This window comes from Micropterus salmoides, unplaced genomic scaffold, assembly GCF_014851395.1.
Source record: "Micropterus salmoides isolate LMB-PRFRI ecotype aquatic unplaced genomic scaffold, ASM1485139v1 Ms_hic_scaffold_7, whole genome shotgun sequence".
Classification (NCBI taxonomy): domain Eukaryota; kingdom Metazoa; phylum Chordata; class Actinopteri; order Centrarchiformes; family Centrarchidae; genus Micropterus; species Micropterus salmoides.
The window spans coordinates 26,869,778-26,896,217 of record NW_024044459.1 but is presented as its reverse complement, the minus strand read 5'-3'; the positions used below and the strand labels follow the sequence as shown (position 1 = coordinate 26,896,217).

Sequence of the window (26,440 nt, the reverse complement as noted above, 5' to 3'; positions counted from 1 at the left end):
GCTGGTCATTAAGGTCAGCCTTTCAGTAAGCTCACCAGATCATGTTTCATTTCTCTAAGTAGCTGAAGTGACTTTTCAACTGGAAAAGCAAGGGCTAGGCCATGGAAATGTCTGCACTGGTGCCAATGTCATTCATGGAGTCATGTTGCAGTATGGACACACACTTCACCTTAATATCCTTGAAATCAAAGTCACTTGCATGTTGTGTGTGTTTCAGCGACCATCACATACCACCACTCTTACACTGTTTAGACAATATGGAGATAAGTAAACAAGGGATATTTAATGTTCTAATGCATTAAAATACAGGATGCCTACAGCACGCAAAGAAATATATTTTAAGTGTTGTTAACAAGTAACTTGTGATGAGCAGCACACTTTATTAAGGTAACATCTTTCTTGGGCCATAGAGACTGATAAAAATAGGTTAAGGAAAGATTGAAGAGCCTGATTATACACAGTTTAAAATTCCCAACCCGTCAGGCTTGTCGAAGTGCTCCAGGAGGAGGAGGAGAGAAGAGGAAGAGTTGTCTAGTTGTCACCATTAGCGAGACAGCGCCCCAGTCGGTTTTTACTGTCACAATCGTGAAGCGCACATCGTCCGGTGAGCCAGATGGACTATCCTTGAAGCTGCGTCAATGTTCACAGCCTAGCCAGGATGTTAGATGATTATACCTTCAAAACAAAAACTTAATTTGCCTTTTTTTTTGCTTTACAAAAAGAAAAATATGGAGTGCGACTTCTTCAACTTAATAGGCGTCATTAAAAATGAAATGCATTGAACAGGCTTTTGAGTGAAACATTGTCTTGCACAATCCTTCTTAAGCATTGCAATTAATGTAAAGGATATTAGGAACTATTTTGCAATAAATCAAATTCAGCATTATTTGGGATTAAAATGTATTAATCGCCTGGTTTTAATTTGGAAGTCTGAACCGGAAGTGGTGACTTCCCTACCTCAGGGTGGCTTGACGGAAGTTGTCCGGGAGCATTGAGCGCACACGTCGCTCTCTCCACTACATCGCACCACTGCGGTAGGAGCGGGGAAGGCAGCAGCGCAAGGGGACCCGGCAGGCTCAGTTCACCAACAAATCCAGGGGGCGAGTGTGTCTCCGACTTTATCGCGGAGGAGGACTTTACCTGAGAGGACATATAAAGACATCTCCCAGGGCAATTCTACATAGCGAGAGAACTTTTGGCTGTTGCTCCGTGATTTTTTTTTTAACCCCATCTCCGTAACCTTGGAAGTCAGACCTGTTTATTGTGAGAGAGGATGGGACCGCTACTCCTTTCCATCGCCCTGTGTTTGAGCGCCGCTGTCCCGCAGCATGCCAAAGGTGAGCGGAAAAAAAGTGTCTAGCTGTTATTATCGTTGTCAAAACATTTCACACGGCTGTCCCTTCCGCGTGGGAGTAGGCTACCACAAAGCGGTCAATAGCGATCGGAGCAAATTTACATATTGACAGTGACTTGATCATTTAAAAAAGGGGGGCGGCGGTGGGCACAAGAATAGCTGAGCGAAATGGAATGTGAGTCTATGGAGACACTGTATTGTTTGCGGAATTAGTACGAGCTGCCTATCGGCACGGTTTGGCAATAGAAAACTACCTCTTGTAATCTGTGCACCACTCGTTAGTTGGTTTACTTGTGTTTAAAGGGCACTTGTTTGGGTCGATGAAACAGATAGCCTAATTCATTTTATTATATCCGTGCCTAATATCTCAGTGATAAGGGGCCGTATCAGTCCGTACATCAGGCGCGCACATTTAAGGTAGAAATGTGCACTGCTTCAGTATTTTGTGCGCCCTCACAATGATAATCTTCAGCTGTTTGCTTCACTCCTCTGTGATTCTTCCACCCCCCCCCCAAAAAAAAACACATATAGGCACTGAATTAAGTAAATGGAAATATTTCTTTGATGCTTTGGACAGACCTAGATGCAATCACTTAGTGGAGATATGCTAGAGAGCCTCATGTATTAGTGGCATGGCAGCACCATTATTGACAAGGATGACACCTGGAGAAGGTCAATTGTGCATTGCAAGTCTAATGTAGAGTGTTACCAAAAAACTGTCAGACTGCCCTATGTTAAGAGGAGGTTGTTGAAAGCTTATAGAATCACCTGACCCACTGGACCAGCATTCATTTCACATGCACACACCTCCTCCTTTTGTCCCTCCAGTTTCGTGGTGATGGGAATATTTAAGCTTTCGCCTGCTGAACGGTACCTGCGGGATTTGTGTAAAGAAAGCAGTATAGCCCTTATAGAAGTGGGTCATGCCATCCTTCCTGTCTCTTTTCATTTAGCAATATGGTTGCCTCGGGAGTCACACATGTCAGACAGACCTCAGTCTCTTCACCAGGAGAGTGCCTAAAGCAGAGTTTCTAAGGCTACTTAAGCCTCACGGTGTCAACTCAGAGTCAGCCGTTACAAGATGTAATGCTCCCCGGTAGGCTGGCATAATGAATGCAGAGGAAAAGCGGGGAGCTGTGGTGCCGTGGGTCTACTTGTTTCAAGGCTCAGCGAGTTAAAAATACATCCTGAACTTGTCCCGCAATTAAACATACCCCAGTTAAATTTGTTTTGTATATAGTAAAGGGAGTTTTATCTATCTGTTTCCAAACTGAGTACAACTGTAACCTCATCCACAGCGAGGAGCTGAATTGAGGAAGAGAAGGAGGTGGATGGAGGGTGTTCACAGTATTTGATCTGTGTGTGAGCATCCTTATAGCCATAATGGTCACCCTGGTAGCTATTTTGGCGACATAACTGCTCAGGCAAACATCCCAGGGTCAGACTGAAAATGGCTCCAAAGGTCCAACTGTTTTCAAACTCCCTGTCACAAAGAAAGAGTGCAATGTGATGATTAGAAATCTCTTTTTCTATTGCACAAAAGATACATTATAGTTACCTTTTCCTGTTGCTCAAAGGTTGCAGTCTGTCTCTGAAGACACCTGCTAACAAACACTCTATTGAGGATGTCACCGGGCACCTCTGTCCACTGAAAAACATTGATGAGGTAGAAACATTCACCTTCAGGTGAAACAGGCAGCATTGTTCCAAGCCAGTGTGCAATACATCACTTCCTCTGGTTGGTTACTGGTGCTGACTCTCACACATTGTTTGGGATTCTGCCTGTCCGCCTGGACAAAGCACATCACTGCACCAGTGGGCCCTCTGTATGGAAATGTAAGATGCTTTTGTGCTTGTTTAGAGAGTCAGTTTTAATTAATTTTATGCATCTTAATTTTAGTCTCATTCTTGTCATAATAGCTGTGCAATTAGAGCCTTTTAGGCAAATGGACAGCCTCCTGGAGGGGCGATGTGATTGCCTGGCTATTGGTGAATCAAGATTTGTGTTAGTATTGTTGGTCACTGTTCATTTCGCTCAAATATTTCACCTGCTTAACACATGTGAAGAATTTTGTCAAACACAATACGCCGATGTGGAAAGGCGATTTCTAAAGTGGTTGTGGGTTTAGATTTGGCTTGATTAGTTGCTCATCATGCTCACAGACTGTAGATTTGTCAGTTTAAAACTTGAGAGAAAGACTGACAGAAGGCTACTTCCTTGCTAGCAGGGACGGCATCTGGCTCATTTGGATAAACAATAGACCTGGATGGAAATGAGGGGGATGGAAATGTTGGCTGGATGTAACTATATACTGCTTGGGTTATCGTGGAGCCATAGAACATCAAAGACGCAGCACAGACTAATTCACTCACATTGTGCTCTGACACATCGGTTTACTGCAGCATATGCACACAGTGGGCTTTAATTGTCATGAGTTATTTGATGCATTGATCATGGCAGACCTCAGATTTGTAAACAAGTGGCTGCATCAGTACAGCATTTGCTAGAGCTGCCGTGATTAGTTGATAATTTAATTAGTCAAATGACACAAAATTTGTGAACAACCATTTTGATATTTAAATTTTTTTTTTTGTCATTTTTTAAATAAAAATTCCAAATATTAGCTGGGTAAAGCCTCTCAAATGTGATGATTTGCTATTTCTGTGTCACAGCTGATTGTAAGCTGAATATTTTTGGCTTTTGGACTGTTTGTCAAATAGAACAAACACTTTGAATATATTATATTACGGCTTGGGAAAGCATAGTGGGCACCTTTCACTGTTTTCTGACGTTCAAGAAAAATTATCCGCAGATTAATCAATAATGAAAATAATTGCCTTTTCTACAAAAGCCCTTAGAGACAATATACATGACAAAATGAATTGGCTTTCCTTTAAGTGAAATAATTTAAGTCAATTGGTTATCCCTGTTTAGATTTGATATAGAGCTTGTGTTTGCAGAACAGTTGCGGATACGGAGGATTTTCTCCTTAAATGCATGCAGATGACAGCGGTCTAAAGCTTATTACATTTACCGGCCACTGAAGGTTATGGTTGATGTACAGGTGACGTTTATTAATGAGGACTTGCAACCTGCCTCTACAGCTCTCTTCACTCTGGTTTTTAAATGGCACGGTCTTCAATCAGTTGAGGGAGGTCAGACCTCTGTCAGATCGGCAGCCATGATAACCAAAGGAATCAAAGCATCTCATTGAACGACAACCCTCACATAAAGAAATGTCATCACTGAATGTCAAAACACAGGGATTATTCTTTCCACAAAGCTGTCTCCTGCTGCTATAGCGACATTGGCCAGTCTTTATCTGTCTTCTGTTTGCTGAACTTGATTGGGCTATTGGTTGTCATTGCAGATGTTCCTTAATCCCATTAATAATTGATGGCGAGTTCATTTGTCTCCTATGCTGACAAGTTAATGGATACAGTACTATTTGTCTTTGCTGTATTCTGGCCTCTGTTGTCCTGACTACATTTCATGCTTGACTTATTGGGAAGGCACTAGAAGGGCGGTTATAGAGGTTGCAAGGACACACCGTGGGGAAGTGCTTACCAAAGAGCTTTAATAAGGCCCTGACATGAGGATGGGCAGCACAGTAAAAATAATATGTTTGAGCCACAACACCCTCATAAGCTTTCAGACAGAAACAAAACAACTATGTCACTGTTGTTTTGTTATGTTTTTGTATCCAATCTTCTCCCTTGTAACTGAGAAATCACCTGACTGGTAAGTGGTCTCACTCAACTAAAATATTGGTGTTGGTGACGTACCAGTGCCTTAGGCCCAGTTCTAGATTTTCAAGGTGACTTCAGGCTTATCATCATCTGCACATGTACATCGGAGAGTAAAAAAAAAGGCACAGTGTTTAAACACACCACACAGACCAAAGAGAAATACAAAAGACTTATCAGCTGTAACAATAGCCTCTTTTCATTCAGACATTGCCTGTTTTTTCCCCCTCAAATCCTTAAATCCGTGCCTCAATGTTTCCATTCACAAAACTGTGGAAACAATGATTCAGAATTTTCCCAGACACGTTAAAAGTCTAACGGTAACTAAAAGCACCATGCAACATAATGACAGCTGGCTTAAGCAATGATCTTCTTAGCATTCTGTTAATGCCAGTGTCAAAATTCAGACCATGTGCCAGGAAGTGGAAAAAAAGGGCTTCTGGACCAGTAAAGAGATTATATGAACGTTTCGTTTGTAGTGTCATTTCATGTTGAGTGTACTTCACTTTTTCGGCTAAGAACATGCATCAGCCCATCCTTTCATAGTTTGAGCATTCATGAGACCACATGCTGGTTCTAAGTAATCCCACTGGGTCACGATTAATGACTCAATTTGTGCGTGTGTCTGTGTCTCCCCCCCCAAAAAAATTCAAATAATAAAATGATATAATGGCTTGGCTTGAAACACATGTACTGTATCAACCATAACATATTGTTTGGGATTGTTCACGAGTTAGGGGAGGCTCACCACTTTCTTGACTCCGCTGTTATAAACAGAAATACAATATAAAAAGAAAAGTCATCCTACACCATCCATATAGAACACATTCACCCTGAAGTAGATAATGTAATTTTACGGAACAGTTGGCCTTAAACTGTTGCTTAGACAAAATTTTTTTAACTCGCAATACTCAGGAGGGACATTTTACAGTACACCACACTGTTCAGTATTACTGCACAGTAGCTAATCTCACTGTCAGTGGATGTTGAGGTTGAGCTGACACTTCTGAGGAAGAGTTGAATTGGCTGTTTGAATGCAGATCTAACACAGACATCCTGGAGGCGCATCATTTGTAGAGGCAATGGTATGTGTCTTGACAAAAAAAAAGACTTTTATGTGGTGTTGAAATAAAGTTTTAAACACTTGGTATTGAACAGTGTTGTTTGTAATTCATCTTGGTACCTCAAAGTCAAAGCTAATCATCACACAGTTACTCAACTGGTAGGACCGTGTAAAAGATGAACAGCACCTCTTTATTTACTCTCATGCATTTGCTTGTGGCTGCACCTGGGGAATATGACTCAAATTATTTTCCAACTATTATAACTTTTTCCCCATATTGGTATGTGATTTAATTATATACATTCATCACAGTGTATGCTGTGGCTTAATATAGAGGCCAGGGTAAATACTCATTTGACTCAGTGATTTCACATGTAAACACAAACAATTAAAGTGAACACTGAAATACCTTCATAATATTTATTGCAGTGTGTTATACAGCTTCTATTTTGTTCAAAGAGAACACTTGAGGCGGTCGGGATGCATTGTGCTAATTGCATTAGAAAACATTAGTTTAGACATCTCTGCCATCCACACAGTAGCCTGGCATCATCAAACACGGTGTGCATCTTTTAAATCACAACTCGAATAAGATTAGAGCGCTTTATCTGAGAAACACTGTCTAACAAATTTTCAATCGACCTTGTTCCTAAAGCTGCGGTCCTTAGCCTCAAAATGGGAAAGCACGTTTCTTCATTCTCTGTTCTTATTAACTTATACATACATAATCTATCTATCTAACAATCTATAATTTAACCAGCCAGGGTCCAATTTAGACATTCTATATTAGCTAAATAGCTGTTCACGGCAAATAAAAAGCACCCTAACTTAAAGCCTGCAGTCTGCACCAATAGGACAATGTAATTGCTGTATAAATTAATCTCATTTGCTTTTTTAAGTCTACACACTAAAAGTGATTCGGCGTGTTAAGATATTGCTAGATGGCAAGTACACGTGTGTGTATATGTGTGCATGTAGAGAAGAGAGTTGGGAGGCAGGAATGCAGAGCTGCTAGCTGATAAGCATCAGGGTGGGTTTTGATTGTATTCCTTATGTGAGCCAAGCAAAATTCTTGCATTGTAGTTGAAGGGGATACTGAGCTCTCTTGACCCACTCTTTTTCTCAGGGAGGTGTCAGAACAACATCAGCCATTCACTATCAGTGTTGGCCGTGAGTGAAAGAGAACACCTTTCCACAGCATATCAATAAACAGAATAAATTATTAGGATTAAGTGTAGAACTGCAGCAGGCTGTAAATCTGAGGGGGTGTGAGCAGTTTCAGGCAGTTTGAGCTTTATTGTGAGACCAAAGCTTTAAGGCAGTGAGATTAAAATTGAAATGTCAGTTTTCAGAGTTTAAAGCTTGTACATGGACGGATCAACAGAGCATAGACCATTGTATGTTTTATCCGCTTTTTTGCGATGTAATGCATGCTCTTTGTGATGATATAAATGTCTTTTATGTTAAGAGTTTGAGTGTGCGCTTTGACTTTATATAGTTTTACATCTTTTCTAACAATGTGAGATTAATGCTTTATGTTTAATAGCACTGTCAGGTGCGCATGGACCATCCTGTCTCATATTAACTTTGTAATGTTGCGGGACTTCAAATAAACCCAAAGCTTGCAACATTTGCGCTTGTATTTATTGGACAAGCATGCTTTATGTGGCTGCAGACTAAAGTTAAGCCTGCTTTAGTCAAAATAAGATTGAGAAGTTAAAGCAATGAGCTTTGCCTTGGTCTGATAGAGTCTCTCTGTTGGGCTCTGGAGCACCACTGCAATTTCAATAAGCCCAATCTACTTATTTGAGATGAGATGGGTGCAGGTGGCTTAAGTTCTTACTTCCAACAAGCCTTGAGGAGATGTGGGCTACTTATTTCTATTCTAGAGGTTCATGATTTAAGTATGACTAAATCATGAAACCCCGTGTAACAGACTACACACCAGGGTTAAAAAGGTAACTAACCCTTTTTCTACTTTTGCATTAATGTACATTAAATGATGCCACAGAACACACATTCTTCAGAGTTGATTATAAATTAACTGTTGGTTGACAATAATGCTCAAATGTAAAATTTTATTGTGCCAGGTGCCCTTCATCTTTAACCATTATGTTTTCATTCATCTGTTGTTCTAATTATAATTAATGAATTGTAGTAGGCCTTGTTTGATGATTTTTGTGTGCATTTCATCTTATTCCCAGACTCATCGGATCTGTAGTTTGCAGCGTTTTAACTTATATTTGAGATACACATACTGATGTTGCTGTGTTCTTTTCTCTCTGTGTGAGTGTGTGTCTGTGTGTGCGCACACAGTCATGCGGGTTTGTGTGCTCGAAGCTCGGAGAGGTAACCCAGAAATGTCATTACACAAAGTCTAGGCAGCAATTCTGGTGCTTTTGCACAGTGAGGATGTGCACCTATTCTTCACTCATTTGCCAAACAACAAAAACAACATGCCTTTATTTATCATGTCAGTCAGCCTGCTTTTACACTAAATTGTGCTTCCAACATGAGGGTGTCTGAGAACAAGAAGGAGTGTATCTGTTGAAAGAAATGGCAAAATATCCCTGATGTACTATTCTTTGATACAAACAGTCTGTACACAATCCGAATTCCAACTGAAAGCCTGTTCTTCAACTCAAATATGAAAAACTGCCCTGGACTTTTGCCAAGTACTTTGGCGTGCAATTTCTTAAAGTGGAATATCTCCAGTCCAGATGTTTTAGATTGTCCTTGGGGAGTGTCCCACCAGACAGGGGAAGAGAGAGCTAAGAGATCAGAATGAAAATCCCCTTTAATGTAAAGCTCAATGAACAGCAACCATACACCTTCAAACACTGTGTAATATTCATTGTCACTTTTGAAAAGGCCAAGGGTTGCAACAAGTTGCACCATTTTGGTAGAGGTGATTAGATGTTTTACTACAAATTAAGTTCCGCTGAGCCAATGACAACAAGCAGCAAGGCAGCCCCTAGTCACTAGTTTTATATGACTGACAGACAAAGAGCAACATGATTTGACTTTGTGACAAGAAGTTGAAGTTAACTGAATGCCAATGGGCAGCAATGCACTTTAGCAATGGAAAATATTTAGCATGTGTTTTATTATTGACTTTAGCTCTATATTAAAACTAGGGATGGAGATCGAGACCCGGTTCCAAAATTTCTCAAAACCCGAAAATCTATAAGGTTCGACCTTATCGATACTGCTATCGAGACTTGCGGGTCCTATGATGTAATGTTATGTCTCGAGCGTCAGTTTGGTTTTATTTTGCAACGCAATGGATAAGAAAATCATTAGGCTGCAGTCTCTGCCTGCTCTCTGTCGGCTCCTACACACACACACACACACCGGTAGCAGAGCGAGAGGCTGCGCCGTCGCGGTGGAATAACGTTACGGTCAGGGTTAAGTTAGCTCCAAACTACTGTAACGTTAGTTGATGACAGTACGTGCAATAAAACCTTCGCAAGTAAAAAGACAATACTTTATCAATGAACCTGTCTGTAAGGTAACGTTAAACATGTAGAAATGGTTAATTAAATCATCTCTGTCCTCAGTATCTCATCCTGTATGTTTTATACAAGCACAGCTAACACTAGCTTGGCATTAGCCAAATGTTAAAAACAAGCTAACGTTAAATAGAAAGCTGTCTGTCTGGAGCACAGACTGGTCTGTAGTCTTAAAAACTCAGCTGCTGGCTGAGACAAACCAGCTGCTCCTCCTTCCACCTGGTAACGTTACCTGCAGCCAGCGAGAGAGGAGGAGCAACTTATACAGACTGATGTTATTCTTTCAAAAACGTCACTCAATACTTGTGATGTCAGATGTTACTTTGCTGTTGTAAACATTAATGTTGCTGCCCTAGAAACAACATTTAGCTGTAATTAAAATATTAAATTAAAAACAACCAGGCTGTTAATATGTACACTTCAATATATGTTTATTTATCGCAAGTGATATGTCATGTCAATATATAACGTTATCACACATTGAATATTTTCCTATACCGTGCAGGCCTACCTCATGCCCGTTGGGTCTGGTATAATAATAGTAAAGTATCGATAAAGAATCAGATCGTTAAGCAGTCTCAATAAGGGTATCAATATCAATAAAAGTTAATGATCCCCATCCTTAATTAAAACTGATTGTTGCTGTAGCCATTTGTATAGGTTATGTTACTCTCTATTTACGTGGACATCAATTAAAAGAATAGGGTGGAGGTTTTATTAAAAAAAGTAACTTATAAGATTGCATCACCAAAAGGTTTGCAGCAGGTGTGATCACATTTTATACCCCTTAACGCCAGTCTTTGTTTCTGTCATTGAAGTCACCACTCGGGAGCCTGAAGCCTAACCCAGCATGCATTGGCCTTGAGTGACGGTGCACCCTGAACACGCTGTCATTCAAGGGGCCAACAAAAATAGACCCACAGTCTCACATACTAGGCATTTAGATAGTAATTATCTATCACACATATCACATAATCTGTCACTTAATTATAATGCAATGTATTAATACAGGATGTTGTATAAATAAATGTGTACAGTGTGTGTCATTAACCGTATTGTACAGTATGGGAGCACACCACTGGTTTTGTCACTCTTACTGCTATGCCTAAAACACTGAGAGGAAAGCTGAATGGAGGACAGGAAAAAAGACATTAATTCAATAATAACCCAGGTGTGGCATAAAAGGAGAAGATTTTTAATCACTACAATGTCTTTAGATTGTCTTTTAATGATAATAACTTGGAAAGGACCACCTAAGCTTTATCCATGAAATGCATGTTATCTAGACCTTACTGACCATGTTTTAAAGTTTATTTAAAGAAACTTTGCTGACATTCTGTTTGGTTTCCATGTTTAACATCCAAGCTAATTCAACAGACATCATTCACCATGCTGAACGGTGTCTTGCTTCTTCTGTTTTTTTACTTCTAAACCAGGTAGTTCGACAGTATGGTCTCTGTTATTAGCCACTGTTTAAAATATATGAAGAATTTACTGCCTCAGCTATTCTTATGTATGTGTGCTCCACTGCAGATGCAGGCGAAATCATACTGAAGTACACTGTGAACACTATGCTTGTAAATATTTTATTGTCTATCTAGTCGGAAGAGTTAAATGAGCAGCTGAAGAAGTTTAAAGCTGGAGCGCGATACTTTTACATATAAATGAACGTCGGTTACATTAAAGAGTTCACACAATGCGGATTAATGCCTGGTGCACACTAGAGGATTTTAAACTCTTAACTGAATTTAAAAACTTGTGATATCACAGACATAAATAGACACAAGATCACGCACTTGGCGTTCACACTAAACACTTTCAGAGTGGCAACTCCAGGAAACTTGTGTGATCAAATGTGACTTCAGACATAATCAAACATGGAGGCAGCTAGTTGCACTTGTGTTTACTAAGTTTTGCACAAAAAACAAAAAATTAACTCAGGATGAATTCATGGTTGAGAAGAGGGAATCAGCATGGTTTATAAATTTTGTAGTGCAAGCAAATACGCAACACGTTGGAGACGCTTCCCGGTCAGCTCACTCTCAATTTACGATTTGAAATTGGTGTGCCTCCAATCCAGTCAGCGACCTTAAGATTATCTCTGTAAACCTCTCACACTACGGGATCATTTGGACTGATAATCAGTTCCAACCAGCCTTGGCTTGGAAATGCCCCCGTGATTGTTGTGAGGGGTGAATCGGACCCAATTATTTTTTAGTGTGTGGCCAGCATAAGCCTATGACCACCAGGTAAATCTCTCTGTACTCGCAGTATACCGGTGTTTTTAAGTCTGGTGTCTGTGGTGACGTTCCCGCACTGGCATAGCAGTAATCATGTGTTGCAACCACAAATGATTGGTTTACCAGGGTTGAAGGGGTCGCGACAGCAGCATATCAGAATGGCAGAGCCTGTACATCATAAGCGAGTGTCGACATTACCGTGCAGTTGCTCTCACTGTCAGGAGGAGACAAAAGTTCCACACTGCAGGTATTTTTAAATACATTAAGTGCAGTGAAGAGGAATCTTGGTGGGATATCTCGGCCTGTCCTTCTCACACTCTCTTCTACTCTCCTTCAGTAACACACATGCGCGCAGGCGCATGCACACAAACTTTAGAAGTTATAATTGTAACACATCAAACCACAGCTCTTAGGTGGCTTCTGCAGCTGGGCAGGGATTTGCTTTAATGATGTGAATAAAACTTTTGGATACGTTTTGCCTGCACTGTGTATTGAACTTGTGTGTTAGATTGTGCTTATTTCAAAGAAGATTGCTGTCTATTTGTGTCTGATGTGTTTGATGCTGTTGTTCACCTATACATCATTTCCAATGTGTGTGTAAAGACTAAATCTGTGACAGTTTATTTGCATTTTCCTGCTCAGTGTTGATCCTACAACTGAAATGAACTGATAAGTAGCTATAGTAGTTTGATGTTCAGTAATCACCCGTGACTGTACCATCACTCTTGAAGCTACTGTACACTGAGCCCTGTCTTGCTCAACTCTGAGGTTCTTTCAGTAAGTAGCGCCTGCTACATAAAATTCCCTGACCAAGGGGTAAGCAGGATGAAAAAATTCAATTTGTCAAGGCCTGCCCTTTTCAGTACACACAATGCACAGCTTAGGCCAGCGGTGCGAAGTATCAGTGGAACAACGATCAAGACCTGCTATGCGTATGATAGACCTGCTAAGCATGTGATGCAATGTTTGTTAGCCATATGGGTGACCATTTGACCCATATTGATTGGTAGCTTAGCTGTGGGTAAGCATGTTTAAGTAATATGTGTTAAGATTGAGATGACATTCAGAATAGATTTTAAGGGGAGAGTTTGACATCTGGGGGAAATGACCGTATTTGTTTTGTTGAAAAGCATTAGATGAGAAGATATTTGTCTGTTTAATATGTAACTGGAGTCGGCAAACTCTCATTTGTTTAATCTGCACAGACACCAAAGTAAAAAAAAAAAAGTTTCACAGGGGAGTTTGTGCAGAACTATTTCCTGGAGTCTTGTTGTCACACCATTATTGTGATAACACTGCAACTGCAGAGATTCCAGAAAGTCATGACATGAAATGGCAAATTGTTGTTTGCCATCACTTAATTTTTTTGTATGGATTAAACAAACAAGATATAACTTGATAATTAGTGAGCTTTAACAGTGCTGGCAGGTGGGTTTTGGTTTCTTCATACAGAGCCAGGCTAGTTGTTTCCAGTCTTTATGCTAAGCTAACTAGGTACTGGCTCCACCTCAAAGTTAATCTGACAGACATTAGAAAGTGAAGTGGTATCAATCTCATCATCCTACTCTTGTAATAAGCGAATAAGCATTTTTATATCCTAAAATGTGTCTTTTAATGCAAAGACACATAATTTATTTAAAAATACTATAATAATGTAAATAATATTCTTCAATTACATTCTTTTCTTGGATTTATCAAACTTTATGATTGGTTCTTTGAAGCTATCTGTGTCACCCTGTCTCTTACACACTCACTCAAAAACACAGCGAAAAGACTAAACATTTTAATTTGTTACTAGTGCATCCTCTGTGAATTTAGAATCAGATGGTTTCTCAGTCAGAGTGTGTTTGTGTGGCATAATTTCCCTTTCATCCAAAATGCCACATGGAAAACATGACAACAAGACCGCTAATGAGGTAAACATTTAACGAACAGGGTCACAAAAATGCCTTCATGTGCTGTTGAATATGCATTAATCCTGTGAATTAGTAACACAGTTTTTGAGTAAAATGCATTTTCCCCTTGCCCCTTTTTTTTTTTTTTTTTTTGTTCCTCGCCTGTTAATCTGCACTGGCGCTTCCCATCACAGACACCTTCCTCTTCAGCTGTTACTGTGAAGATTCGGATGAAACATGAGCTCCAATTCTTTATACATGTTTGATGAACCTTTTTATGCCACTTCTGGGATACAAGCATGAATGTGGGCGATCTTGTCTGGGAAAAAGGTACAAAAGATGGGAGGTTTCCAAGTTTCTAATGAGGCTAGCGAGGCTCTCCTGGCTCACGAGCAAACTAGGGCATCTGTAATGAGCATGCAGAGAAGCGAGGTGGTGGGGGCAGTGAAGAAGGGAGAGAGGCATGTTGCAAACCTGAATTGAGCCACAAGCTGAAACATCAGAGTTCCAGTGGACGTTAGGATGGAGGGTGGGTGGTCAGTGATAGGCACAGACACTAGAATGGACACTCAAGGCTGAAGAAACATTTGTAGGAATTTGAGCATGTTACAGCCCATTATTTAGTTTTCAAAATTCAGAATCTGTGATTTGTTCAACCCAATTTTACTAGCATATGCATGTATGTAATGGCAAACTGTTCTGCATATATCACAGCAATATTCTGTTTACTGCAGCCATTTTAAACTGAATGTCACTCTGACATTACTCTCTCCATAAAATAACATTGTGAATCCAGTAAGTTGTTTACTAAACCATATGGGCTTAGCTGACTCTTAATTAGCAGGAACCTGAAATATGATGGATGCAAATTAATATCTATCATGCTAATTAGCACAATTCATAATGGGGCCTTGATGTTATGTATATCTGCCAGTCTTTGATTTACACCAGGCAGAGATTCAGACACACCAACAATTTGTTATGCTGATTTATGTTTGGTTGCAATAGGATTGACAAAAATGTCTGGAGCCCAGTGACCATGTTTGTACTGTAGGTGTTAAAGATAACTAAAGTAGTAAAAGAGAATTGTACACATGAGAAGTTAAAGGCATTCATATGTTTTAAATGTTTCTTCCTTTTATATATAACTGTTGATTTCATTGGGTTAGGGTGGCTATAATTAAATGTCGAAGATTAGAGGGGTCATATTGGTTAGCTCTTTCTTCCTTATAATGCATAAATAACCCTGTAACAATACTAGCATTGTTATGATCATCATTAATTACCCTCTGCTGTTGGCCTAAAGGGATAGTAAACCTTAAGGAAATACTGCCCTAGCAGTTAACTTGCCTCTGAGCAGTTTTATCAGTTACCTGCCAAGGCCATCACATAAAATAAATCGCTTTACAATGTAAGACCAGCTAAGGGCTAACTTACAGCTGAACTTAGTGCTGTGGTCAGAGACTTAGTTTTTTATTACTGCATATGAAAGAAAAACGCTTGGGTACTGTGTATTGTGTTGGATTTGCAGGGCCAAAAGTCGCCACATCCAGTTTTTAAAGACTAAAGGAATGAGATATTCATGAAAGGGGCATGATGAAGGCAGTGAATAATGTAACTTGTAACGTTTATATAAGGTGGTGCTCCTGCATCTGATTGTGTTTTATAGTGATTCGTAATGGAGGTATGATGTAGTAATACTTTTAATCACCTTCTGAGTTAACATAATCCTTCATATATATTTTAATATCTTAAAACCACACATCTGAAATGTCACCATAGTTTTGGAACCATTGCACCTTTTTATTCCATAGTGACATCCTGGTTCACATTGTACAGAGTGCATTATCACTGCCCCTGACCTATGATGAGGAGAGGTATCGATCTTATCCTCAGACAAAAGCCTCTGTGCACCTCTACTGGGCTTAAGGTTGGCAGAGGCAGGATACAGAGTAATGAGAGCAATAGATGGCAGAATGGGGACCAGCCTATTCCTAACAAGGATGGAGACCTTTACACTAAAGGAAAAGAAAGAAGCTAGGTGGGCATTTTTTGTGTTTTCGTTTTATTTAACCCCTCCCTTCAGGCCACTCTGTTCTTTCTTTCTCTGAGCACAGTTTAGGTCTTAACCTCACCATACACTGTACCCTCGATGGTCTTATCTGGAATGTTGGACTCCCGTGGGAATATATCTCAGCACAGACTGTCTGAAAAGGAAATTTGGTTTACTCCCAGTATGAAGTCAGAGGGGCAGTAGAGTTTCTCCTAAACAATTAAAAGCATGTCTTAGAAATAGTGGTTTGAACTTATCCAGACCTAACAGGGTAGGACACCTCTGGCTTGGAAGAAAGATCCCCACTCGTTTAAGTGCTATGGTTGGAGGCTTTTGCGGCAACAGAAGTTGTTTTTAAGACAAGGACTCCAAAGAGAAGACTTTGTATGTGCAAGCCTTTGAGGTGATGATAACATTGGGTGAAGCTTGTAACTCCACAGTGACCAAAGCTCAACCACACCATACTTATTACGGGCGCAGATTTTGGGCCATGACTGCTGTAGGTTTTGGTTAGGCTTGCCGAGACCTTACATCATGTGGCGTAGTGGTGGGAGCAGTAATGGAGTTGAAACAAAAGGTTCTTTCATGTCCAACAACAGATGAATACGATTAACTTTAAACTTTAAAGACAAGTTACATTGCATATGTATTCCCTACTGGCTATTCTCTCTGTGTTAGGGCCTGCTCAGACCAGAAAGTTGAATAATAGGCAAAATAGATGGAGCTGGAACCTTAATGACATTGTGACTAGTTGATAAAATAGTTTGACGTTTTGGGAAATCCACTTTATTGTGAGGCAAATATGAAGCGGCCACCAGCATCTGGTTAGTTTAGATTAGCATAAAGACTGCAAACAGGTGGCTGGCTCTGTCCAAAGGTAACGGAAATCTGCCTACCGGCACCACATAAAGCTCACTAATTAATGTGTGTCTTTCCAGCTTCCAGTGTCTGTGCTAAACTGAGCTTACTGGCCAAGTAACTGGGCATATTGGTCCCATCCACTCCTGTCTCATGATTGACTGTGGAACATGTCATCTCTTTACCTCTCTGTTTATACTCTTATACTTATTGCAGCATTAATAAAATTAAATGAAACTACACGGCTGTTTTGTAGTTTCTTCCATTTTGGACTGTCTGGTCCCTCAAGACAGTTGACAGCAATTGGTCAACAGCTCAAATTCCCATGTCAAAGTTTACCTAAGTTGAACTCCCCACAAGAGCACTTATTGGTTTTGGAGCCATGAGCATAACGAATGATTGAAACAATTTAATCTAAAATGTCCCTGGCCTGTCCGAGCCTTTAGATTTAGGCCTGTTTGAAATGAGGAAATCGCTGGTTGGACCTATGTAAATACTAAAACTCATTCTGCCTCGGTTCCACAAGCTGTAGAAATCTGTTGAACAGTGAGAGGGGGGGCGTTTAAAGGACTGCCCCCAGCAATTGATTGACTTCACAAGAGCACCGAAGGTTTCTCTCAGATGCAAAATGTCCCAGCAACGAAGACCTAGATCTCTTCTCTCTGGACTTTCCAAAAGCTTTCACAGACTTGGCGGCCACCATGCTCTCTGTTATCAGTATCCATTTCATCTTTTTGATGTGCTGCTTTTCGCATCTTTCTCTCTTCTGTCTATCTCCGCCTTTTAATTCCAGTCCACAATCCTGTCTCTTTCTTCTTTATAGAGCTCTTTCTGAACAGTAGGCTGTGTATGTGTTCAGCTTACTATGGCCACACTGTCTTTCTACTCTTGCATGAGTGTTTAGCATTTTCAGCCCCCTCTAAACATCTTCTCTCTTCCCGCTTCCCCCTCCCCGAGGCCAAAGCTAGCTTATTCCCTCTAGCTATTACATCCAATTAGGAGGAGTGAGAGTTTCACCCATCCTCCCTTTCTACACTAACAATGTGGAATTCAGTGGAATGAGTCAGGGTTTTCTCTTCTCTTCTTTGATGTGAACAAATTACACTTCAGATACACACTTGGCAAGGAAACAGAGATCCAGTTTACTCTTTCAAGTTTTGATTCTTTGTCATTTGGTGAACAACAAGATACACAATGGAAGACGAAAACACTTGTTGGTGTGGATTGATGCCTTCTTTTATTTCAGCTATTCTCTTTCAACTTAAAAAGAACTCTTTGTTTTAAATTGAAGTATAGTAGAGGCGTTGTGATAACATTTTAACTGGCCACAAACTATGATCATCACATTGCAGCTGCTTTGATACTATATATGTCAGTTATGCTGACTTGGTGGTTGCCGTTGTGTATTCTTCTTTCTGCAGAACATGTGTATGAACAAATCGCTGCATGGACAATTCTTCTATGCAAACTTTAAGAGGACCTTGAGTTGAATATAAAGCAGGACTGCGTATGAAGAATATTCAAGATGATCTTTAAACTCCTTTTTCTTTTGCAAAATCAGTGGCCTACAAAAGACCTTAAGTTAACATTCTAGGTTATTTCTACAAAACAATTTAGAGATAAATTAAGAAATGAAGTGCATAACAATGTTGTGACCCACATCAGCGCTGTCATACAGTCAAAAATGTAATTAAAAAAAATTAATAAATAAATAAAAAATTGCCCCTAGTATTGTCCATCATACTGTAGGTGTCAAGTACTGCACACTGTAAAAATGTACTTTGATATAACACAAAAAATGAGGAAACATTTTCCAGCCATTCTATATTCTTCTTCTTCTTATTTTTTGAGTAGGGCAAACTCAATAATATACAGTAACTCCAAGACAAAAAATTCAGTACAGCCTGCATGAGAAAGCAAAGGAAATGAGTTCAGCCAACTTTAATCAAGTCATCATGCAAATTACATTAGACTAGATTAAATTTAATAATATTCAAGAGAATTGAATTCAGTTGCATCAGCTGTGATGGTCAGTTACATTTTTACCAACTCTTCTTTTTGTGTTTATCGAATATTACATTGAACAGTTAGTTAGCATTATCATATTTCATATTTTTAACAAATAAAAAGGAAATTGAAAAACAAATATTACAATGTCAACATTCAATCATTTATGATCAATAATCAAATACATTAAATATTTTTGTTAACGCAGCAGAGTGAATTTAAACACTGTCCAAAGTTAAACCTGTAACCATTTTAGACTGTTCCTTCCACAAAAATTACAATTCCACCCTGTGTTTGATATTAGTTTCCAAAATTGTGAACCTCCTAAAATTCCTGTTTAGCCATTTAATTACAGCTTACATAAAAACCTTCACAGCTCATACATAACTCACATTCTGGGACATACATGCTTTACTGAGCTTTAAATACAGACACTACACAGCACTGACACAACAGAAAGTTGCCAGTTTCCAAAATGGCAAACTTCTGAAAATACAGTCAACGATTTTAAAGTGCAGCTTAGTGTCTCATTTATAAACCCAGTCCATTAAACCATGAAACTTCAAAAGAAATTCCCCACACCATTAAAAGAAAAAAAATGTCGGCTCCCCACTATACCCCACATACTGGAGTACAGAGCAAAGGAGCCTTGCACAAGCTGTGTGAGGCCAACAGCCATGTTTGATTATCTAAGCCAGGCTAATATACTTGTAGGTTGATTTTATCCTCCCATGTTTTATGAAGTCTCAGGAGTTTGAAAAGTTTGAAAGGATACTTCAGACTGAGGACATACTGTATGTCAATGTCACATTCTAGAAGACACATTTAGTTCAACTTAAAAGTTAACACAAATAGTTTAACTACTTGTGCAATGATGCAAGAAAATATCTAAAATAAATAAGAAAACAATATAAACAATAGTGGGTCTTATAAAATAAACTTTAACCAGCTACCAAATCTAATGATTACAGGTCCAAACTCACACACACACTCAGTGCAACTAAAATAAAAAAATAATATGCCTTAACCTTAAATAAAACAATGCAGGCCTGAGGCCTGGGAGTTAATGGCCTAAAACAAATGCTTGCTTCTTTAATCAACAGAAAGCTCATGTGCTATTTCATACTGAGGTAGTTTTAGCTTCAGGTCTTGCATCTACCACACTGAATTGCTGTACCAAAACAATGTTGCTAGCATACAAACAAGCTAATCGTGTTAAGTGCATCCATACCCCGTGACAGCAGCTTCCTGTGACACAAATGATAAAGCTGGAGCATGTTTGACTAACACTTTGGTATAATGCCATATATGTTCACACATGATAAAGTGTTGTTGTTGTGTATTCTTAAAAGAACAATTCCACCAAAAAAAATTTAAAACGCTTATAGCTGTCTTTTCAAAGACAATAGGAGTTAGCCTATATAGTTTCAGCTCAGATCAGTTGAGGTAAACAGTGGTTTGTGGTCCAAAAGGGGTGGAAAATTACCATAACTTTTTTGGAAGAGGTTGTGTAACATAATGTGGTCAGTGTGCTTTGGCACTGAGGGAGCTTATTTGCTTTTGTTTATTGGTGGTACACACTTGATTGGAATTTGACTTACATTGTTATGAGGATGAAGAAAACGATGACAGCATTTTAATTTAGATGCTTTCCTTTAAGATGATGGCGAGCTGTCTCAAATGGAGGCTTTTGCCCCTTGGCTTTTACTGCTGTAGTATGCTGTTTCTGCTCCCTCCTCCAGTTTTCTGCTTTTTGTTACGGTTATAATCCCTACTTGCATTATTTATGTGGATACAAAGATCAAAAAAATATACATTCTTCCTAGTAGTGGGGACCTTATTTGTATCAGCTGTCTTGCTTTTTTTTTTTTATTTATTTATTTTTTGCTTTTTGCAAAAGCCACAAAAGGTGAAACCAGAGAAGCTGGATTTTGATCAGACTACATTGCAAGTGTTGTGTATATTATAACAGCTTTTCGTGTTAAAGTACATGAGGAAACACAATACATTTAGTAGCAGACCTTTTATCAGATAGTTGTGGAAACTTCTTTGGACCCTCAAACTCTTATGGAATAAATTTTAACTCGACAGATTCAGTCGTCCACCACCCCATCTATCTGAGTAAAGTGTAAGGTTTAAGATTTATTTATTTTTTTCTGCACAGTTGGACAAAAGCAAGATGTGAAAATCATGCTTTGAAACAACATCTGAAAAGGATCACTTGCTGCACTTTCATGCATATTAGCCTTTTTGCCAAGGCATCTGGTTGTTCTGGTTGTTGCTCAACGCAACAACCGTAACTCAGTTTAGAATTATTTCTGGAAGAATAGCAATCATTAATCTGTAAATGAATTGTTTTGTTATCAGGCTGGATGACATGCAACATGCTTATATTTTACTATCTGTTGCCTGAGGAAAATGTCACATTTCAGAATTTGTACACAACTTCAATTAGCTTCAGGGGTTGCATTTTTTAGGGAAAAAAAATGTTTTGTCTACTTCTGTATTCTTGAGGAAGCCTCCTATAGTGTATAGCCAATCAATACTGACCATAGCACTTTTGAGAACATATATTATTTGCTGACACTTGGTTTTGCACACTGACACTTAAGAGCTGACTAAAAAACATATTGATTGTGTGTCAAAAACACAGTGTGAATCAGACCTTGGATATGGTTGCACTCTGTATTGACCACATTGCAAAAACACTTCCCTGTAGACAGTCTGAGCCAATGGGCTTTTCTTTATGTTATGCTTGGAATAGCAATTTGGTGCTCTATTTGACTGAACATCCCCTCTACAAGCAACTGCATACAGGATACAGTCTGGGATATTATGGATTTTAAGCAGTTTTGTAGTTTATTTCATTTAACTCAGGCACTTTGTCAAAGGAAAATGACTAAGATCACTGCTTTGTTTTGGCGAGGTCAAAATGTTAAATTCATATTGATATTGTGATTCAACAACTCAATGGCAAGTTTTTTGGATTACTCTGAAAATGTTACCATTTGTTTGCAAATGCTAACAAAGATTCAGTGAATATACTGATTGAGTCTGATATTTTAATTATATTTCAAATGTTACAGTTGGCAAATGCATCTTTCTGGAAAGAGAGGAGTCATTTTTCATGTTTGTTTTATTTACCACATGCCTGTAGAAGAATACAGTTGTATTTGCTGTCACATCATTAAAGAAACTAAAATGGTTTGGGTTTGTTTATTTGACATCTCCAGTATAGAGTGCACTTCATTAGGCTGGCTCTACTAAAGTCAATTTTAAAATCTAATTAACCAATAGTAGAATTTTCATATGCATATAATCCATCACTGCTTTATTGAATGAACAGTGTGTGATACTTATTTTGGCAGTGCTTTTACCACTGCATTGGGAAATCCAGCTCTAAAGCAAAATATTATACATTGTAACCCACATGGCAGTCGAATTGCAATAAGATTTATTTTTTCATGTTGTGCAGCCCTGTTTTTAACAATATTCCAACTTTTATGTATTATTACTTATTTACAAGATGTTGGAATAGCATGTTAAGCACCCCTAGACGCCAGATGAGTTGTAAAGAAAAAAATCCCTGATCTCATCCTGGAGTGAGGACTTCACCTTGCACTCCTGCTTCGCTGACAAAAAAATAAAATGAGGATGGATGGGTTATTTACTTAAAGAGAGATAGTGTTTCCCCTTCCACTTGATATAAAGTTGTATGCTATTGCACTTCCTTGTTATTAGTTAGAAGAAAAACAACAGTGCCTCCCTAATTATCGTTGGTATTGTGTCTGTAAGTCATTTCACAGTTAGCCACCCACTCCATAGAGATGATTTAATGGTAATAAGCACAGCTATGATGGAACAAACACTTTTAAGGGTGATGTTATGTGGGAGATAGATGTGCGATGAGCATCTGCTGGGGGTTGGAGATTGAGCGCGTGTGCGAGGGTAGGGGGGGTACAAGGAAAGGTTATATCTGTAGTGCTAATGTAGCATGTGTACACAGATTGCCATATGTGCCACAGTGCAGCACTATGTACTCGTTTGCAACAAACGACTTTAAACATTGTTTTTTTTTCTGTTAGAAAACAGAAAAACAATATGGCATAAATTCTGACAGTGTTTATTGCCAGCTGGACTGAGTTCTGTGACTGTCTTTAAACAAACAAACAAAACAACTGTGTTCATCGGTCCAGTCTACTTTTCCAAATATTCTGGCCATATAATATGAGTGGAATTAAAACTTGTGTGTGTGTGTGTGTGTAAAAAAAAAAGTTTAAGTGCCGATTTGCTGAATCGTGTCACTTATATTAATAACTGTCACCTAGAAGTACCATTTCAACTAGCCTATACTAATTTATGTAATTTCTATTCTGCAGCTGCCTGGCAAGTTAATTGTGATAATTTATACTCCTCATTTATGGATGAAAACACATGGAATATTTTCAACTGTGACTTGAGTCATGCAGTAATTAAATGCAGTCCTGTGGCAAATTAAACTGGTTTGTGTGATGATTTTATGGCCTACTGTATCATGATTAACACGGCTCAAATCTCATACACACTGGCGAATGCTGGGAAGAAAAAGAAAACTCCAACAAAAGTTTTACTGCTTGAGATTCATAACATGGGACACTTGACAGACACAAACAGGATTTGTCAGCCCCAGTGAGTGGTGTCTGGGCTTGCCAGCATTAGCAATGACAGCTGACTGTCACTCTTGATGCTACACTGCTAAATGGAAATGCAATCCATTACCCGGATTGTTTTTGACTTTGTCTTGGGCCGATTGCCCATGAAGGTAAGAGTGATAAGATTTACGGACCCATCATGTCAGACGGAGCTCAATTTTACTTCTCTCCAGACATCATTGTTGGGTTTTTTTAGTTGTTAAATCCCCGATAGTCACTAATGTTTAGCTATGCTACCTGTGGTAACAGCAAATGCAGGTTAATAGTCCTATTCCAGGTCTCACAAGTCTGGGGAAGCTAAAGAAACTTTTATCAGGCAATGATTGGACATTTTCCATATTTATGTGAGCAGTCATGATCTAACTTTATTCATTCAAGACAAGTCTGCGAACAGTGAAAGTGAAATGAGTTGGTTAACGTTACCTTGCTGTGATGGTGGAGGTGTGCAGCCTGTCGCCTGCAGCTCTTCACCTATCAGCTCACTGTGTCTGCTAATGACTGTAGCATTACTCACTGCAATATTTCAAACTGGTCAGCTGTCATAAAATGTTGAAAATGACCGTTAGCGGTCAGTGCTAATCTCACTCAAATAAAAACAAACAAGCAAACAAACAAAAAACACATTGCATTTCCTGTGACAACTTCAAAATAAAAGTCATCTTGTTTTTTGCCAGTTAAATTATTTTAACGTGAAGCTGCATAATGAGGAGATGTTCAGTTTGCATTAGCAGTAATTTGATAGAGCATACTACTGGGAATTTCGCCACAGATGCACAGTTAGTAATACTGCAAATATATTAATATTGCAATAGGCCTACTTTCATCAGTGGCAATTCTGTGGGTCAGATGGGAAACTTTGGCGGGCCAGATATGGCCCGTGAGCCATATTTTTTCTCAGGTGCAAAAACTCACTAGTTGTCAAAAAGCCTGTGCTTGTAAATAACTAAACATTAAAACAAAGTCCCTCCATGACCTTTCCAGTGTACACAACATCCACCAGGTCAGTGCCATTGTGAAACAGTTGCTGGCTCCCACAGCTATTTAATAGATTGCTACAATAATTGCAGTATTTGCAGTCATTGTGTTGACCTCTCACCCAGACTGATGTGGATACATCTAAACTGTGCTTTCATCTTTATTATGAAAGCCTTCCTGGGTTATGGGTTAATGCTAATGCTAAGGAAACAACACTGAAAAAATGCAGAAAATATATTTCATGTAACCTCATCCCACTCAAAACGACCCATGTGTATTTACTTTATCACATTGCACCTAATGGACACATATTTTGACACATAATTATACATATTTTTCTCTTGACTAGAAATTGGCCAAACAAGCACAATGTTAATCTCATATCAACATACATTTAATCAAACCTTTGTAATACTAACTTTGCTTTCCTCGATGTTCACACTAATCATCATATCATACTGGTGTTTTAGGCAGGGGACAAGTATCCTCTCAAATCTTTGTACTTGTAACCTTTTCCCATCTCAGCAAGTGATGTTGAGAGGCATTCTGTTGTCTGCATTCACTGTTGGCACTTACATTATGTGCTAGGACACTCACAGCTGTCAAGAATTTAAGTAGGGATAAGCTTTCTCTTGTTTAAATTTGAAGTGGCCACATTAAAGAGAGAAAAAAAAATTGAAAATACGACCACAGACTAGATGAAACCTTTTATTGTGAATATAACTTACACAGAATGTCTCGTGAAATACAAAAAGAGTGTTCTTCTATATTTACTGTTTACTCTACTTTACTTTGTTTATTCTACCAATGTGACCCATGTGCTGCATACTGTATAGTAAGGTCCATCATTTCAGTGATTAACTAATAGGATGACATACAGCACTGTAGCTTTTTTTAGTGTTTTTGCATGTTGTTTCTCTCTCTCTCTTCTATCCCTCTCAACTCCTTTAATTCCATTTCTTGGTGTCTGTCAGCTTGTGATAGTGTGACCACATGTTAGACTGCGATCTGAATGCATTTCACACTCACTCACTTCAGGCAAAGCACTTTTTTTGGCACCTCATACAAATATATCACATAAACCATCTACAAGTTTCCAAATAATTGGTGATACAGCCATTCAGTTGGATTTAAAATGCCATATTAAAGTGCAGTATGTGACGTGTTATATTGTTTTTACCAATTAATGATTTTGTACTAAATTGAAATTAGAAATGTGGCTGAGCAAATCTTTGTTGTCCTTGTTTATAGGCTAAGATGTGTGCCCTGCTGATCAGCCTTAATTAAGTGATTTCACTACTAGCCCCTTCAATTAAACATCTTGAACACATAGCCCTGACTATAGGCTGCTGGTGAAAGAACTATAAATAACATGATGGATAGTTTTTGAGGCCAAACTATACTGTATTGATGGCTTCCTCATTGCTTTTCCCAGTAAGGTGGTTGCTGTTGATATTAAATAAGATTATTCCTTAGTTTGATGCACAGGAAACATCTATTGCTGTTCTGTGTCGCCTTATGCCTCAGACCAACAACACCACTGAAAATGCAGTCTTATTAAAGGGACAAGGGGATGCACTTTAGTCATTATTCTGATATTCGAACATTTCTTCTTAATTTGAGCTCTAGCTCTTGGTGTTCACTGCTGCGACAATCCACTTAACAAATTTTCACTTTGGTTATGGTCATATGAGAGCTATGACCATAACGATGTAGCCTGTATGGCCTCAACCTCAGCAACAAGCACCTCTGCTCCAATCTGTAAAACTGAATGAATGACTTATACACATATTTGGTATTCATGTATTAATTGACTGTTTTAGGGTTAATAGAATGGGGTTGCACATCATTTCAGGTTCACTGCGAGGCAGTCTATGCAGGGTAAAAGAGATCAGATTTGTTTTGTTAAAGCATTTGTTCTTATAAATGAAGGACAATATCACAGTTTGAGAAGAAATGCAGATTATTAGTCAGTGTGTTTGAATTAAATGTACAACTGATCCATATAGTGTTATTGATTTTATGTAATTTATACTGCGTGACTG

General features: G+C 38.9%; 1 protein-coding gene across 2 annotated transcripts in view; it reads left to right on the top strand.

Moving 5' to 3' along the window:
* Positions 1 to 979: 979 nt before the first annotated feature.
* LOC119891772 (EGF-like repeat and discoidin I-like domain-containing protein 3) overlaps positions 980 to 26,440 on the top strand; it is a 118,407-nt gene continuing 92,946 nt past the window's right edge. For both annotated transcript variants that reach the window (XM_038703630.1, XM_038703629.1), the window contains exon 1: positions 980 to 1,337. In XM_038703630.1, coding sequence (XP_038559558.1) covers positions 1,274 to 1,337 — 64 coding nt within the window. In that variant the 5' untranslated portion in view covers positions 980 to 1,273. The remainder of the gene's footprint in view (positions 1,338 to 26,440) is intronic.